The sequence below is a fragment of the Zootermopsis nevadensis genome, unplaced genomic scaffold, assembly GCF_977971745.1.
Source record: "Zootermopsis nevadensis isolate Lab colony 2312 unplaced genomic scaffold, Znev_1.0 Znev_ptg000007l, whole genome shotgun sequence".
Classification (NCBI taxonomy): domain Eukaryota; kingdom Metazoa; phylum Arthropoda; class Insecta; order Blattodea; family Termopsidae; genus Zootermopsis; species Zootermopsis nevadensis.
The window spans coordinates 18,357,952-18,374,690 of record NW_028259139.1 but is presented as its reverse complement, the minus strand read 5'-3'; the positions used below and the strand labels follow the sequence as shown (position 1 = coordinate 18,374,690).

Below are 16,739 nucleotides of genomic sequence, written 5' to 3'. Positions count from 1 at the left end.
AGGCCTCCGTTTCCGTAATCTACTCTTCGTAGCAGAGAAACTCTGATCCTAGCGCCATTGTTCTGTCTCTCTTAGTTTCGGAGTTAAAGGAAATGCCCTTGAAGGAAATCGAACTCAGGATATTTTTCCCAGAGTTCTGACCTTCCTGTGTTCTCTCATTTGGCCTAAGGGGTAATCGCGCCATTTTTCTTGTTCACGAGCCACAAGCGAACGAGTAAAGAAATGTCAACCCTCAATTTTGAGTTTACATATGGCCAGTAGACTCTGCGGTATTTACTAAGGGGAAATACGACAGTTTCTTACAAATTCATCTTCTGGGTCTCAGACAGTTTTCGGGCTTGTGACCTTAGTCAATCGAATCATTTCCCAGGATCAAGAACAGAATTTGCCTTAGCGCCATTCGTCCCTAGTGGTCGCTATCCGAACAACAGAAAACATCTTTGCCGGGGTTCGAAGGAAGGAAATATTTTATTTGGCTCAGCGCCCGCGCCCCTCAAAAATAATCTTTAAAATTAATCAACTACACTGAAACCGGGCGTTATTTTTAAATAAGGGCAATGAAATTGCAATTCTTTCTTATGCTTCTTCTCATTATTGTTATGTGTTCTCTTCTTATAGGGAAATTACTTAGTATTATGACAGAATGTAACCAAATTATAAGTTAGAGTAATTCACTTTTGACGTAAATACGTCTATATTTTAGGGTCAGTGTCATTCGGCAAAAATGTAACGAAAAAGTTTAACTTCATTGTTATGTTACCTAGGAAACGTCATTGTTATGTTACCTGGGAAACGTCATTGTTATGTTACCTAGGAAACGTTACGTTACCTGGTAAACGTCATTGTTATGTTACCTAGGAAACGTCAAACCTCATTTTTATGTTACCTGGGAAACGAAAAAGTGTAACTTCATTATTTTGTTACCTAGGAAACGTCATCTGTTTATCAACAAATAAACAACAATGGTTACCTAGGAAACATCTGTATATCAACAAATCAACATTAATGATTACCTAAGGAACATCTATTTACTCGGAATTTTTGTTACCAAGGAAACGTCATCTGTTTACTCGGCATTGTTGTGTTTCATTATCGCCGTCAACAATCCACTTTCGTTATTGCGGCAAGAGCTGAGTTGTGAATCGCTTGTAGAAGAAGTGCGACGTGGAGTAGATAATTTTGTGCTGTTGAAATCCTCTTAGAATATCACAATTACTTTTCTTATATAAGAATTATTAAGAAATCTGTGATACTCTCCATTATATTTTAGATTAGATCGATCATTGACGGTGGACGTCGTGGTCTCTTACAATTGAACAAAGTTTTAGGTAAGGGATTTCTATTTATTATTAATGTTCATCACATTTCATATTATCATCTGCATTTGTGAACTCGTGTAAAAGAATTAGGCTTGTCTTCTTTCTAACACAATTTCAAGTAATATTAGATTGACTTCTGTTTGTTCACGGCATCACTGATAGTGAAAGGATATTCCAGAAGGACATTATCATCTCAAAGGAATAAAACGTGATTCGTAGCCCAGAATCTTAATAAAAGTATGTGGATGTTAAGAAGTGGGGTTTATATTCTGAACAATAATTCTAACACTTCACACCTCTTGATATATCGACATTATTAAAGTGTTTTAGGGAACTGAAGAAATTTTATTTCGGTTTTAAAAGCATAATTATCGATGAATCTCCCTCTCATTATCAGCAGATTAAATCCGGAGAATGTTTGCTGTTATTGAGTAAAAGTATTTATGGGTGCAAAACGTGGTCTTTCTCTTTGAGGGAGGAACATAGACTGAGGGCCTCTCAGAACAGAGTGTTGGGGAAGATGTCTGGACCCAAAACGGTAGTGGGACAGATATTGAGAAAAGTGCTTGATGAGCTCCTCACCCGATGTTGTTGGGGTGAGTTGAGTATTTACAAGGCCTGAAGGGAGGAGACCCCTGGGAAGCCCTCGGCGTCAGTTGGAGGATAACATTAAGATGGATCTTAGGGAGATGGGACTTGATGGAGCGAACTGGCTCAGGATAGAACCCGGTGGCGGGATTTTGTAAACACGATGATGAAACTTCTGGTTCAGAAAAGGAAGTGGACTATTCTTCGACGAGCCGAGTACCAATCAACTTTCCATAAAATATCTTGCACATTGCAGTGTGTGAGTGGCGTGATCTAGGCCCGATCTACGCATGCGTTAGAACAACTTAGAGCCTTTGTGACTGTTCCCAACTGTAATTCTCGCGTTCGTTTGATAAATTTAAATTACATTTTGTGTTTGTAGTGTATCGGAATTTGTAATTTAGGCAGGAAAGTCCTTAATCACGTAAGCTCTTATGCACTTTTAGTTCTACAGAGAAAAGAACTCGAAAATTTTATGCTTATGAAAAGGTGTAACCTTATTTTCCAAAATGTATTTGTTAACTGTCTCGTTCTACATCAAAGATCACGGAATTACTATGCCATATTTTTTCCTAAATTTTTAAAATCGGTTCACTAGAGTAGAAGCATCTAAGACTTTATAGATTACACTGATATTTTATAAGTAATGTCTACGTAGTTTACATATAAGGAGATATAAATTTATGCGAGTAATGACAAACACACGGCATGACTTAATATTGCCTAAATCAGTCACATCTACAGGGTGATTAAGCCAAGAAGAGTGAGGTGGGTGGGGCATGTAACACGCATGGATAGGACAAGAGGTGTTCACCGGGATTTGGTCGGAAAGTCTGAGGGGAAGAGACAGCTGGGCAGACCTAGACGTAGATGGGAGAATAATGTCAGGCGGGATCTATGGGAGACAGGAGTTGAAGGAGCTTGGATTTTATTGGTCCAGGACAGGGTCCGGTAGAGGGTTTTGGTTAATTCGGTGACGAAACTTCGGGTTCCGTAAGCCGTCTATGTAGTTAGTTAGTTATATGTCACATTTAGATCTTTGTCATTTTGTATTGAATCTCAACAGGCGTTCCTGTAACAAAGAAAAAAACTGAGTCCATCGAACCGAAGCCCTGCTTGAGAATCTAACAGTAGCCCAGGTAATCAAATGTCTCGCATTTTATGAAACATGAAGTTCCGTGCCCGTGTTTACAAGACTCCGCCTCTAAGCCACGTCCACAAACAGATTAAGACAATCCACACCTTCATTCTCAACCTCTAAGATCGATTTTAATATTATCCCAGCAACGTACAGGACTTTAAAGTGACCTTTTATTTTTAGATCTTCAGATTAAAAAGTTTAATTTTTTCTCCCTGCCATGTGTACTACATGCCCAGCCCATCTAATCACCCTTGTTCAGACAGCCTACAATTTATTAATTAGTGAAGAGATCTATAAAGCTCCATATTATGCAATTTTCACCATTCCCTTGTCAGTAACTCTCTCGCAGGACCAGATATTCTTCTCAGTATCGTGTTCCCTCTCAGTCACTCTCAGTTGATGTGCACACGCGTCAGTATGAAGAAAAACCTGTAACAGCGATCGACTGTTTTTCAGGAGATGGAGTCAAACCAACATCGCAGCTGTTTCCAAGTCGGCGTCAGGTGCACGTGCACCAAAGCTTTGGTCCGTCTGAATAAACTAAGAGAGAGGAACTTCTTGTGTGACGCGGTGTTGAGGTCGGAGGACGGCGGCGTCTTTCGAGTCCACAGAGTGATTCTGTCGATGCGTAGCGAATATTTCAGGTTTGTTTTTTTGGCTGACGTGGTTAATTAACACGTGAATTAAGGACACAAGAGACGTCAATTCGTATGTGAAATGTTTTATCCCCTCTGATGCAGAAACCTGTATTTTAATACGGCTGAATGTCTTTTGTTATTTGTTCGTTGTCATGAAATCTCACGGCGCCGTAGAAACTGAGTGGCATTTCAGACGTACTTACTGCCGTCCTTCCTCGATCATGGAGGCAGTAAGCACCTCTGAAACGTCCGATAATTTCTATGAGACAACATCCCGGAAGACGTAGGTGTTTTTTTGTACTAATTTTTAAGTGCGGTTGTAAAAGGTGACAGTGACTCGATGTGGAGGGAGAATTAACATCTTGGTTTTAATACATAAAGACGACCGACAAAGTCCAGAAGAAATTTGGTAATGCCCGGAATATTGAAAGCTGCTGTGTGTTGCTTTGTCTGAAATGTAATAAACTGTAAGAAGGAACTTCGCGAGTAATGTTTCATTGTTAGGAGAGAATCTTTCGAGAATTTGTGCATACCTGAATCTGCTTGTGTTTTAAATAACGTTGAAATGAGAAATGAATTTTAACCGTGAACAATTGTTTGTGTTTTCCAAAAGACGTATCTCACGTCTTGTTGCTAGCTGTGCCCCTTTTATCAGTTTTCCGACAATCAAATCTTTCCGTTTGTCTTGATCTGCAAATCCCTTAATTAGTAATAGGAAAATGTTTGCTGGTTGGTGATCACTTCTTAAAGGCCGCGAAGAAACATTGGCTAAGTGAGTCATAAAAACTTAGAGTTTGTGCGCATGACTTGTAATTATCTGCCCGCCGTTTTTCCATATCGACGTTTCAGGACCCTCTTCACGACAAAACTGCACACCAATGAGGAGACTGATGTTCTCCTCCACGGAGTCAGCTCAGACATGATGACCCACATACTGGATTATGTTTATTTTCGCGAGGTTTACATTCGCTCCGACAACGCGCGTCAACTGCTCGTGACGGCTGACTACTTGTGTATTCCGAACCTTCCTAAAATCTGCTGCGACTTCCTCAAGGACAAGATGGCCATCGACAACTCTATCGGCATCATGCAGTTCACAAGGTAATTGATGTTTATTTGTCATTTGCTGAAGCGCCAGCCTTCGTCGCTGGAGCGAATCAGCTTTACTCAAGACAGCAGCCGAGTGCCGTGTCGGAGATTAAAGACTCTGACTGAGGACTGGACAAATTATAAAGCGTTGTACGTCAGGGCAGTTAGAGTGCCTGTAATTTAAATATTCTGATTTAATTGCATATGTTTTCAGCGTCATTATGACAAGGAGATGACTAATTTCACAATGTAGAATGTTAATCACAACCTATTGCAGAGTCATAATCAAATCTGTTTCCACTCGAATTCCTATCCTTCGTTCTTTATTTTTTCTTTCTATCTCCTCGGTATTCCTTGCTGCTGACATAATCCTCCCGACACCAAAATCAACATTCAACCCCACATCTTTCCGCATACAGCAAAACCTCTGTTAACCCAGCCTCGATTATCCGATTCCCGCATTTCAACCAGAAAGGTTGCGATTGGATTCCACAGGCGAAAGTGTTTAATGCGATGTCCACGCGGTACAGTTCACTTCCAGATTTTGCTGATTATTATGAACACTTATGAACATTTAGATAATTGGTTATTATCGGGCAAAGACAAGATACAACCCGCTGTTTCCCGTAGAAGCTGAACCCCTACTCCTTCTTGTTCATGACAACATAGCAAGCAAATCAATTGATATCAGCAGAATCACAACAGAACCTCCACTTCGTGCGATAGACGGAATGACTGATAAATTCATTATTTTAATAGAGGGACTCCCTCGAAGAACGCTCACGAGTTACTTTTGCCGTCGGATTGTGCGTGCGACTCGCCCACATCATCAGCCGACGAGGAAAATCTGTATTGATTCTCTACTTATTCGTTCAATTCCATGACCACGTTCCCCTTTTTCCCGCTCATTCGACTTATCGGATTATCCGACCCGTTTCCCCCCCCCCCACATAGTCAATTTAAACGAGGTTTCACCGGATTAACAAACACAGTTAACACAACGTCATTTCGCGAAGGTTAATTCCAGAATTAAAAATTCTACACTCCTCATCTCATTGTCTTCTTCACTTGCTTACGCCATGCCCTTATTTTAACCTATAACCTTATCGCGAGGACGAGCGGGCATTTCCTGGGTACCTTCAGAGCCTAAAACTGTCAATTTCCTCACGGTTAAACGGAGCGTCTCTCAGCGCTGCCTCTCCACGTGTCTGCTCTCAGTCTCGCTCATTCTCGCTTAAAACGGCTAAGGTAAAAACTTCAGGCGAAATACTGTGGTGTGCAAATGCTTGATAATCCAGTTCTTGCTGTAGTGTTTAATTGTGTCAGCGTTACCCTCGCTGTCGCAGGTCTCACTCCTGCGCCGACCTTGAGACTCACTCTCGTCGCTTCGTTGTGCGCCAATTTGTGGAAGTGTCTCGGCAGAGCGAAGAACTGCTGGAACTGCCTGTAGAGGAGCTGCAGGCGATAATCGAGGCCGAGGAACTGAACGTGAAGGACGAGAGAGTTGTGTGGGAGTGCATTCTCCGGTGGATCAACCACGACCCGGAAAACAGGAAAGTTCACATCACGGACCTTTTGAAGGGCGTCAGACTGGGACTCCTTGACGAAAAGTTTTTCAAGGAAGAGGTCAGTACGCCCCTGAAATCGTGGATGTTTATGGGAAGTGAAGCCCGGATTTTCAATTCCATATTCACACGTGTTCGTAACCAATTAATGCAAATCGTGAGCCTTTCGCTTAGTCAGGTGTAAGCCCGTCTGTCTGTCTGTCTGTCTGTCTGTCCATTGGCATTTCCAGCTCGAGAACGTCTAAACGGATGTTCATCAGACTTAATACTGATGAGCTTTAACAGAATCTGTTGACACATTCAGATTCTGGTTAAAATCTTTCAATAACAACGTGAAAACTACTGTCCACAGACCAGGAGAAAATCCCTGCTTTGGGAAGTCGTTCTGGTCGGTTTCGGGGGGAATGTTTACTGCCTGGTGGACTAGAGGGCTGCTATTGGTGGGAAGTGCGATACGTCAGAGTTTAACACTACTACACACAGACTGAAAACATCAAGCAATTAAGAGTAGCGAGTAGTGTGTGCACCTCTAATGTGTTCTGATAATATTCTAGATTAAATCGCTGTGCCGCTGTGAGGTAATTTTAAAGCTGTACTCATCAGAACACATGAAAGCCTGTCGTCTGTTGTACGTTCAGTACTTGTGGAGCGAATGCTTTTAGGATGGGTCGTCACTCACCGCGAAATCTTGCGCATGCGCGTATATCGCATTCCTTGCAGGGCTTTTCTCCTGGTCTGCGGACTGTACAAAATGATTTGAATGCCTTATTCCGCGCAAAATTTCCTACGTAAGAAATTCTCAGATTGCCTGGGTTACCATGGTTACAATAACAACCTGTTTAATGACGCTGGTAACACGCTTGCATACGCGTGTGTATGTGCAGAAATGTTGTTCGAGTTAATAATCGTCTTTTATTCATCGTCTGTGCTACAATCTTTGATTGTAGTCTCAGCTTATATTAAGATCCATTACGTGTCTCAGTTCAACTACGGCATTCCACCGTTAACTGCCTTCAGACGTCCACTCAGCTTGAATAGGAAAATCCTCCAACTGATAAATCACGTCTTCTTGGGCAGCGTTCAATTTAACCAAAGTTCCCACGGCCATAAGAAGGGTATCTTAGCTGCTATAACAATTTCACGCATCTCAGACGATGAACACTAAGCATTATAATCTGTAGCTGATTGACCACATAGGGACAACAGATATCCGAAAATTTCAGCAAGAAGCCTTCGTTCTACATCCAAGAGTAAATTAACCGAGGGTCTTCTAAATCCTAGACAGTTTTAACAGTCTAATATTTTAACCGTCATCTCACGAAGCAGCCATATTCTTTCTTCCATTCCAGCACGTGATTTTACCCCGGAGAAAAAGTTGACAGTGGAACCACGGTTCAGTAGAATCTGTCGTAAATACGTCTCTGTATTTAAATTATATGTAAGCAATAAATACAATGAAAATAAGGTAATATATTAGCTTTATTCTAAATATGTCCTTTATACATGCTTTAAAATTGAGTAAAGTCCGATTAAGACATTGCTTATTTAACTTGAATTAGTTGGGCTTAAGATGGGTCTGTGGTAGCTGAAATATGTTATAAAATTTGTGCACATTAGAGTATTCACATTTCGTGCAAACAACATATCTATACAAGATTTTGATCTAGTGGTACTACATTGATGATTTGACATCCAACATTAAGCCAAAGGTTTCCTCCAAAAATGTGACCAAGCTTTGATTTTCCTCCTTCTTTAAATCAATGTTAAAATCTCATGCCAATATATTACAGATTCTTAAATGTCTTTAAGGTTACATTACCCTTACTCTTAGCATTACTGAGGAATGAACGTTTAAAGGTGACTCGGCGCTGGATCTTACACATCTTCGTAACTAACGCTGTTTTGCAGAAAGACCCTTCCGTATAGACGTATTTACGTCAAAAAATGTTTCTATTCTAGCTCAAATGCCCTGTGATTTCAGCCACTCACCTCTTACGAATATGTGTGAAACAATCGCACGGATTCATGAAAATTTTATCTACTTCAAATATTTTTACAATTTAGCATTTCTATCTACTAGTTACGAACACTAAAAGAAAACCACCTGATGATGATCAATTATGGTCGAAACATGCAATGACTCTTAATAGACATCGAGCCCAATCACACGGTGTTGTGTTGACGTACCTTCAACCCAACCATCAACATGTGGCAGGTTGCCTCCCTTGAAACTCGAAGCAACTAATTGTCATAACTTTCTTTCGATGTTACGTAATTTTAACGATTAAGTAAAGTTATCGAATCAAAAAGAATGTGCATCTCGCACAGGAGAAACGAGAAATGAATTACAATTTTTAATGTAACTCAAAATGAAACCCTTACTGAAGTATTTAACTTTCGGTTGAAACACATTTCAATAATTTTCTCTAAGATCGTTTTAACTTTGTTTTCGATTCTCTTCACAATCTGTGCATTTGTTAAGAGCGTCGTTAAATAAACGAAAAAAACACATTTTCCTTTATATACCATAATCTATTTCGGTGAGTTCCCAACCAAATTATGTGTGTATTTCTTGTCTCCTCTGCAATGGAACATGCCATCCCTTCCTAAAATTTCATAAGGTCCACATTAAACTGTTCAACAGGTGTCAAAGCACCCGTACGTGACTGAAAACAAGGCGTGCAAACCCATGATCTCTGAGACGCTCAAATTCCTGGACGACGTGAAAAGGTTGACGAAGGACGACAAGGACCTCGTGACACCAAGGATTGCCCGCCCGCGAATCCCACAGGACATTCTGTTTGCTATTGGTGGGTATCGTGATACAAGGCCGACAGATGTGATCGAATCGTACGACGCACGAGCAGACCGGTGGACGGTGGTGAGTTGCAAAAAATTCTACTCTTATCGCGCCTTGTTCAATGACGCCTCCGAGAAAAACTGCTTTTCCTACAAGGATCTCTTAACCTCTTTATTTCGTGTTCGTTTATTTTCATTGCAGGGAAAACTGTTTTAATAAAAGCTTTAAAGACATGAATTAAAAAGAATAAATAAATAAATTACTCAAATGCTGACTCTCGTGTAAAATGTAAGTTCTAATATGAATCGACGAAGGATGAGAAGTTTTCCTTAAATACCGTTTACAATAAGCGTCCTACTTCACCTGTCATGGCAACCTGTCTGCTGATTTTAGACATCGTTGATCGTCAGTGGATTTCAACGTAACAAATGAAGCACTCATCAGTGTCGATGTTGGCCATCTGCGTGGTAACGCCTCGTGAATTAGAAGGCGGTGGGGTGGGGTGGCGGACCTACTGCCTCCAGTTTTGCGTCGATAAAACCAAAACACCAACATCTGTCCTTTCCAAAGTACGAACCTGAAATGTCAGCTGTTGATTAGAAATCTTACATGTGTTTGTCGAACTTGACGAGAGCTTCTCTTTGTGTCTTCCTGTTTCCACCTTCGCTCCAAGTTCATTTCTCACGGTCTTTGTCGAGTGCCTCCCTCCACGGGGTAGCAAATTCGGTCCACTGTTATGGAGTGCACCCCTGCTCCGGTGGGTGGTCGCTTAACCTCTAATGTAGTGACTTCACATCAGTAGACCGAATGACCCAAAGAAACATGAAGCCATAACCTGTCCATCCTGCAGGTGGCGGGGATCGACTCGATCGGTCCGCGAGCCTACCATGGCACAGCAGTGGTCGGTTTCGACATTTACGTCATCGGCGGTACCGACGACAGCTCTGAATATTTAAGCTCATGCTGCTGCTTCAACGCTGTTACGAAGACATGCCGCGAGGTGGCGCCTATGCATGAACGCAGGTAAGAAGCAGCTTCATAACTAAGGAACTCTTTGGAGCAGAGTCCTTCTTAGAAAGCTGATAGTCGTTGTCTTAGTCATGATATAAATCTGGGCAGGGGCTGTACAATTTTACCACTCACATAGACGAGCATCGTGCAAAGTGTGAATAGGTCGGAGGACTTTTGCGACAAAGTTGGTTTTAAGAATGCGATTTGCTTGTTAATTCAATTGAGTTAAGATTCAACAATGACGAGCGAACAATTGCGTTCTACGAGAGGAAATGCATCTGAATCAGCAATAAATGAGCATAGCAGAGCGTGTTCATTTATCGTTTCAGATCCAGTTTTAGTGTGGCAGTTCTGCGAGGTTCAGTGTACGCCATGGGCGGTGGAGATGATCTGTATCTCAGTACAGCCGAAAGATACGACTGCGAGACGGACCAGTGGTCTTTGATCGCTCCCATGAAAACAGGGCGAAGCGAGGCAAGTGCGGCTGTACTGAATGGTACGTAAATCCTGTGAAACAGAAATTTGTGAGTTAGTCCGCGTCTAATAACGCAAGAACGGTTGAAGGAATCGCGGGATTTGAGGTTCTCACGGCGGTGAGTACGAAGATGGCTGTCGTTTGGCTTCCGCCGACGTTTCAGACGAACTTAATTCCTTCATCTTCAAGGCATTCCTCTTCGCTCTTGATCTTAGTTTCCCTCATTCCACTGTCCCATATTCTTTCATTATCCCTTTCTTTTATCCGTGCTACTGACTACGTTATTTCACAGACTGCAAAGGCTTGAAGTCCTGAGTGCGTGATGGATTCTTCTGCTCTCGTAAGCTGTCCCTGTGCGTCGTCTTCTGCCTTTTAGTGTGCACTAGGAGTGAATGCAAACAACCATCAAACTGTCAAACTGGCTCTCAAATAATACGGATATAATATGTTTTTGAGACAGTTAATAATCTCACGTAAATAGCGCGTTATATTATAAATGTAGATCACCTTTTAGCAGCTCGTTCCGTACATCTCTGGCACCAAATTTAATGAAATTCGTTTCACAGAAGAAGTAACTTACCATCATTTTCATTATGCATTAAATTAAGCACTTTACGCTGTTTATATTAAATTTTATCAGTTAAACTAATTTCCTTTGACACGCTTATGGTCTCCATTCGAAATAAAGAAATAGATGAACAGAGACGGCCGTGTCTGTGCAGTTTCTGTGACTCGAAGGGGGACATTAATAGATTTACAAATTTAAGTAGGGATTGTCCCATGTCTGTGCTCTGCACGGAGCAGTTTAATGCCTCTCCCTAAAATAAATATGTCTACAGTTCGTTTCATAATTTGTTTTTACAGACAAAATATACGTCGCTGGTGGATTTCTTCTTTTCTATTCTCTAAACTCGGTGGAAGTTTATGACCCGGACACCGACCGATGGACGTTCGTTGCACCAATGTATTCTGAACATGTCGGTTTATCTTGCGTCGCGTTCCACGGCTGTATTTACGCCATAGGTGAGAACTCTGCACATTCTGAGTGATGCTCCTCAATCATTTTTACAGAATTTGATATTGTGAAATGTTTTACTGGTATTTTTGAGTGACTCAGATTTTATGAACAGAATTTTCCTCATGTCATCACAGAGTTAGTTTGTCAGTAATTTTACCCCGATTCTTTGTTTCGATTACATTATAAAAAAGAACACTTAACTAACTAACTAACTAACTAACAATCTCTTGTGGTATCTCAAGTTACGTATGCCCCATTTTTCAAACAGTCCCAGTTTTAAAGGTAAATATTTTGTTCTTGTAGCAAGGAAATTCCAGTTTGCCGCTGTTATCCCCAAAAAGCCGATGGTTTAAAGCAGTTCCTTCGCAGTCTTTGCTTTTCGTCACTTGTTTTCTAACGCCATTTTCAACCGTGCATCTTCTGTTGTTTTTGAACTCTATTATCGGCCTCAGTTTCATGAAGTAGACAAGAGATGTCATGCGCAATTCCCTGATGCTACAAGTTTTTATTTGTAGTGTTCTGTTTGAAGTCAGGTCCATATATTATGAACAGGATCCTTCCAACCTCTTCAGGTTGTCAGGGACCTGCTCATACATATATACATTCTTGGCAGAGATGAACCAAAAGTGGTTTGCCATTGCCTTCTTCTGTGTGTGAGAAGAGTAATTGTTGGGATGCAACGGAGAAACCGGGGAAGCTCCCGGAGGAATACTCCGTGATGACTAGACCACGGCCTTGCCCAACACAAGTTATAAATTTGAGCACCACCGGGAATTGAACCCGGGACCCCAGGCTTACAAGGCTAGTGTTCTGACCGCTAGACCACGTGTATGCTACAAGTACGAAAATCAAATTGTAGCTGTTCCTGGTACTAATACTGACAACGCAAGAGGGAATAAATTTTCTTTGTTGTATTTAATACATTCGTTCCGTTTACGGAATTACCAATTTTAAGAGCTTAAAGTCCGTTGGGTAAGACGGTCGGATTGTGAAGCATCGTAGTTACGGGAAATACAAACATCTAGAAATTTGTAATTGGTAATCTTGAAGGGCCGCCACGGTGGTCTAGCGGTCAGAACACTAGCCTTGTAAGCCTGGGGTCCCGGGTTCATTTCCCGGTGGTGCTCAGACTTATAACTTGTGTTGGGCAAGGCCGTGATATAGGCATCACAGAGTTTTACTCCGGGGGCTTCCCCGGTTTCTCCGTGGCATCCAAACAATTACTCCACTCACTCACACAGAAGAAGGCAATGGCAAACCACTTCTGATCATCTGCCAAGAATGTATATATGTATGAGCAGGTCCCTGACAACCTGAAGAGGATGGAAGGGTCCTGTCGTCAGACAGAACACTAATAATAAAAAAATCTTGAAGGAAAGATACAACTTGTGAAATAGCCTTAAAAGGAAGGATAATATTAAAATGTTTTGAAGGACCTAGATTATGTGAATGCGGTCAACTACAGACTTTTGTGAATAAGGTAATGAATCTTGTGGCTCCATAAGAGCCACAAATGTCGTGGCCAGATCTCGCAGTAATACATATGAAGAAGGGAGCCGCTTAATGGGGTCAGGATAAGTTCCCTTTGGCAGATTTTTTATACCCTGTGACCTGTTACGGAATGTGTGTGTGTGCAGGACAGAACGAGCCATCCAAGTTCGGTACCGAAAAGTACGACCCTGTAGAAAACACGTGGACCGAGATCCCTAACATGAACTTCTATTCAGATAACTTAAACGCAGAAGTGATCGATGATATGATCTTCGTCATCGGTCATAATTATGAACCGAATGAGTTCTTCTCCCGTGTCGCATGTTTCAATGACAAGGAAAATCGATGGTTTGTTTGTTTATTTGCTTCTTTGTAAAAAACTTCAGGTCTATATAATCACAGACTGTTACTTTCTAAAAGCACTAGGAAGTGACTCATTTCCGGTCAAAATAACCGCGATCTTGTGGATGCAGCGCCGAGTAGTAACGTAGTAACTGACCGACGTTTCAGAGGTTCTTACTGCTTACTCAGGGCCTTGAATACAACGCGCGAAAAAGGGTAGAGAGAAAGAGGATAGAATGACAGCAGGCAGGGCGACGTTGCGGTCAAGCTGAATCCATAAATCAGAGGGCGAATGACTTTGTAATGCTAATCAGACGTAAACTGTGACTGCATTAATAAGAAGCTCTTTGACTAAGGTTCTCTGATCAGTGTCACTCTCTTGGGCAGGAAGTGTCTGGCGTTCAGCACATCAGCATCGCCATAATCATCGGATTTAATCAAAGTTTTGGGCCAGTTTCAGGTTTAACGACGCCTACCGTCTCATGTTCTCATTTTTGATGGAAATTTATTTAGAAATGGCTGTCTCTTGGCGTGTTTGACCACGCAGTCTCCTGAAATCTGTTGACGGAGTGAGTAAGGAGCTCCAAAACATCCCAGAAGACAAATTTCTTCATACTTGTATGAGGAAGTGCCAGAAATCCCACAGAAATTCATTTAATTTTGGTATTTGTCTGTTCTACGTCCAGCAGAACCTCTCCAGAACTATTTTTGGTGGGACAAATTATTTTTTGAAGATATATTGCTAAAAGAGGGAAATATTGTCATGGGCGCGTGTCAAACAAAACACGTGTATCTCTCCAAAGAAAGCGTGTGATTAAATTTATTATTCTGACCGAAGGTAATGGCTTAATGAAATGTACCTAATGTAGCTAGCGCAGACCGCAAGTCAATTGACAGTCTTTTCAAATAGTCATAACTTCTCCATCCACTTTGATGTAATAAAATGTATTACGTTATAATAGGACGTTGGCCGGTGTTAAATGTGTATGTGAGTAAAACAGAGATCACGAGAGAACTGTTGTGAAATATGGTGTGGGAATCGTGCATTGAATACTGATTGGGGGAATTTTTGTTAAGGTTGTCTGGAAACAAAATATAAGTAACGACATTTCGGTGGAACCTGTGCCCTTAGCTTAAAGCAGTTTCCCATTCTACGCAAAGACAGAGCCAACACATCAGATATGGATATTTTTCGGTCAACACATTTTACGACTCACAAAGATATTTTTAAGAAAATTGTTACTTTTTATATAAATGCACTGACATTTCTGTTAAATATATATTAAATAAATTACTTATGGTAGAAGACGCATTCCTTCGTGAGTTACATCATCTCATGTTGAGCTACATATTTTCTGTAACTGTGTCCGCGAAATGTGGTAAAATTTGTCTTGAGTGTAGATTATACTAATGGACGTTGAAAGAGGGTTTGTTTTCACTATTAATATTTCAAATTGCAGGCACGAGGTGGCAGACATGAATGTTCGTAGATCCGGAATGTCGACTTGTGTCATCGAGAACCTACCGAATGCAAGCGATTACGCCTACAAACACAAAGACAAATTGATGGAGGAGAAATGCAAAAAAGAAGGGGAAACGTAAAAGAATGTTAGATTGGGAAAATCAGCAGTTTGCAGTTGATTACAACCCCGACGTACATATTAATTTTAAATACCCACCTTATGAAAAAAATGTACAAATTTGAATTGATGTAGGAGCTACTAAAAAAAGAGAAATATTGTTTGCAGCAAAGAAGGAAAAATTATTCCTCCTCCTTATTTTCTGCTCAAGAAATCTTATTGAAATGAATTATTTTACAGGCGTTTAATTTTATCTAAAATATTACCATTCATTAACACACAGCAGTTTCACCTTGCGTCTTGTATTAAATGAATCCACTTGTGGCGACATGTTTCGAGTTACGAAACCGTCATCATGATATTAGGGAAGATTAAATATTTTTCTTCATGAACAACGTTTAGAAAAACGTCATTACGAAGGCAGCACACTGAGAATTTTGTATTGATTTCTGATCTACGTGTGATACTTTTTTAAAAAAAATCGAAAATACATTTGGCTGAGTTGCCCCGATATACCGTGTAATTGTGCCATGTCCCTGGTGAAGTACCAACCTCTTCAAATGCCAGGAAGAAACAGACGATGGTTTTAACTAACAGATGTATTTATTTATTTACGGTATTTTGTAAGGTACTTTTAAGTACTTTAATGAATAAGCACAAAATATTACTACAAAATACACAAAAATAGGAACTTGAATTTATACAACACGTTTCGAAATAAAAGTTCTCAACCATGTGTTACGTGTTTATTAATTAAACGGCATGAAATACAGTCTTAATAGATCGACATATATTTATTTGACGTCCGAGAAATAACATATTCAAATGGCCAATATTGTACTCTATTTCTGGTTCTTCATCAAACAGAATGAAAGTTCCCAGACAAAACTGAATTTAATTTCTTTAGAGATGGAGGAGGAATGTAGAAAGTTTCAGCTTCTGCATTACGGCACTTAAGTCCTTTTACCTTCCAACCATATTAAAAGCAACTTTAAAACGGTCCTAGTTTCTTATGATTTTCACATGTTAAATATGCACAAATTTTATCTCGAGGTATTAATCAGGAACCTTGAGTGCATTTATACTGAATCTACCCGAAACTTAAAGCTACGCCGCCGTCTTCATTAGTTCGCAAGTGGTCAGCTTTCACTTCCAACAAAAAATCAAACGAACCAACAAGTTGTCTAGGTTTGGATTTGTTGGCGTTCTTGCATTGAATCTCTCCTTCCTTTGTCCTTGTATCACGTGATTAAAACAAATGATTCCATTACTGAGAGCATAAAATAATGTCTCCGTTTAATGCCAGACACGGGTCAGAGAAATTCACTGGCCTCTAACTTCAACTCTGACTCTCATCTTCATGTGGTCCATCCTGTTAAGCTGAGTAACTCACTTGAAGATTGGGTGAAAACCCCAGATAACAAACGAGAGTAAGGGGTTTACTGAGGTGCCTCGGATAATCTGAGAAGCAGCTGAGTGAGCTAGGAGTTACTAGTGCAGGTTAATTACTCAGGACCGCGACGAAATATTGGCGTCCAAGTCCACGTCCCTAGTTAGTTGGGGCACTGCATTTGATGTTGGACAGCGGCGGGATCAGTATCGAGCCAGGGCGAAAGGCGACTGACTCTTTTTTCGGCCTGATGTCGATAAGTTGAAGGCATGGCCCGTATGGCTTGGTTCCA

The 16,739-nt window shown here is 40.8% G+C and overlaps 1 protein-coding gene across 8 annotated transcripts in view; it reads left to right on the top strand.

The window, feature by feature from the left end:
• Positions 1-16,739, top strand: part of LOC147874648 (kelch-like protein 10) — a 32,940-nt gene that overhangs the window by 4,360 nt on the left and 11,841 nt on the right. For 2 of the 8 annotated variants that reach the window (XM_087344491.1, XM_087344495.1), the window contains exons 2-10: positions 3,505-3,692; positions 4,536-4,787; positions 6,122-6,401; positions 8,985-9,221; positions 9,991-10,163; positions 10,481-10,647; positions 11,491-11,649; positions 13,282-13,483; positions 14,938-16,052. In XM_087344491.1, the coding sequence (XP_087200617.1) occupies positions 3,505-3,692; positions 4,536-4,787; positions 6,122-6,401; positions 8,985-9,221; positions 9,991-10,163; positions 10,481-10,647; positions 11,491-11,649; positions 13,282-13,483; positions 14,938-15,079 (1,800 nt within the window). In that variant the 3' untranslated portion in view covers positions 15,080-16,052. Of the gene's footprint in view, positions 1-1,135; positions 1,329-2,973; positions 3,047-3,504; positions 3,693-4,535; positions 4,788-6,121; positions 6,402-8,984; positions 9,222-9,990; positions 10,164-10,480; positions 10,648-11,490; positions 11,650-13,281; positions 13,484-14,937; positions 16,053-16,739 lie in introns of those variants that run through there. The other 6 variants (XM_087344493.1, XM_087344494.1, XR_015533984.1 and 3 more) reach the window with 6 other exon arrangements.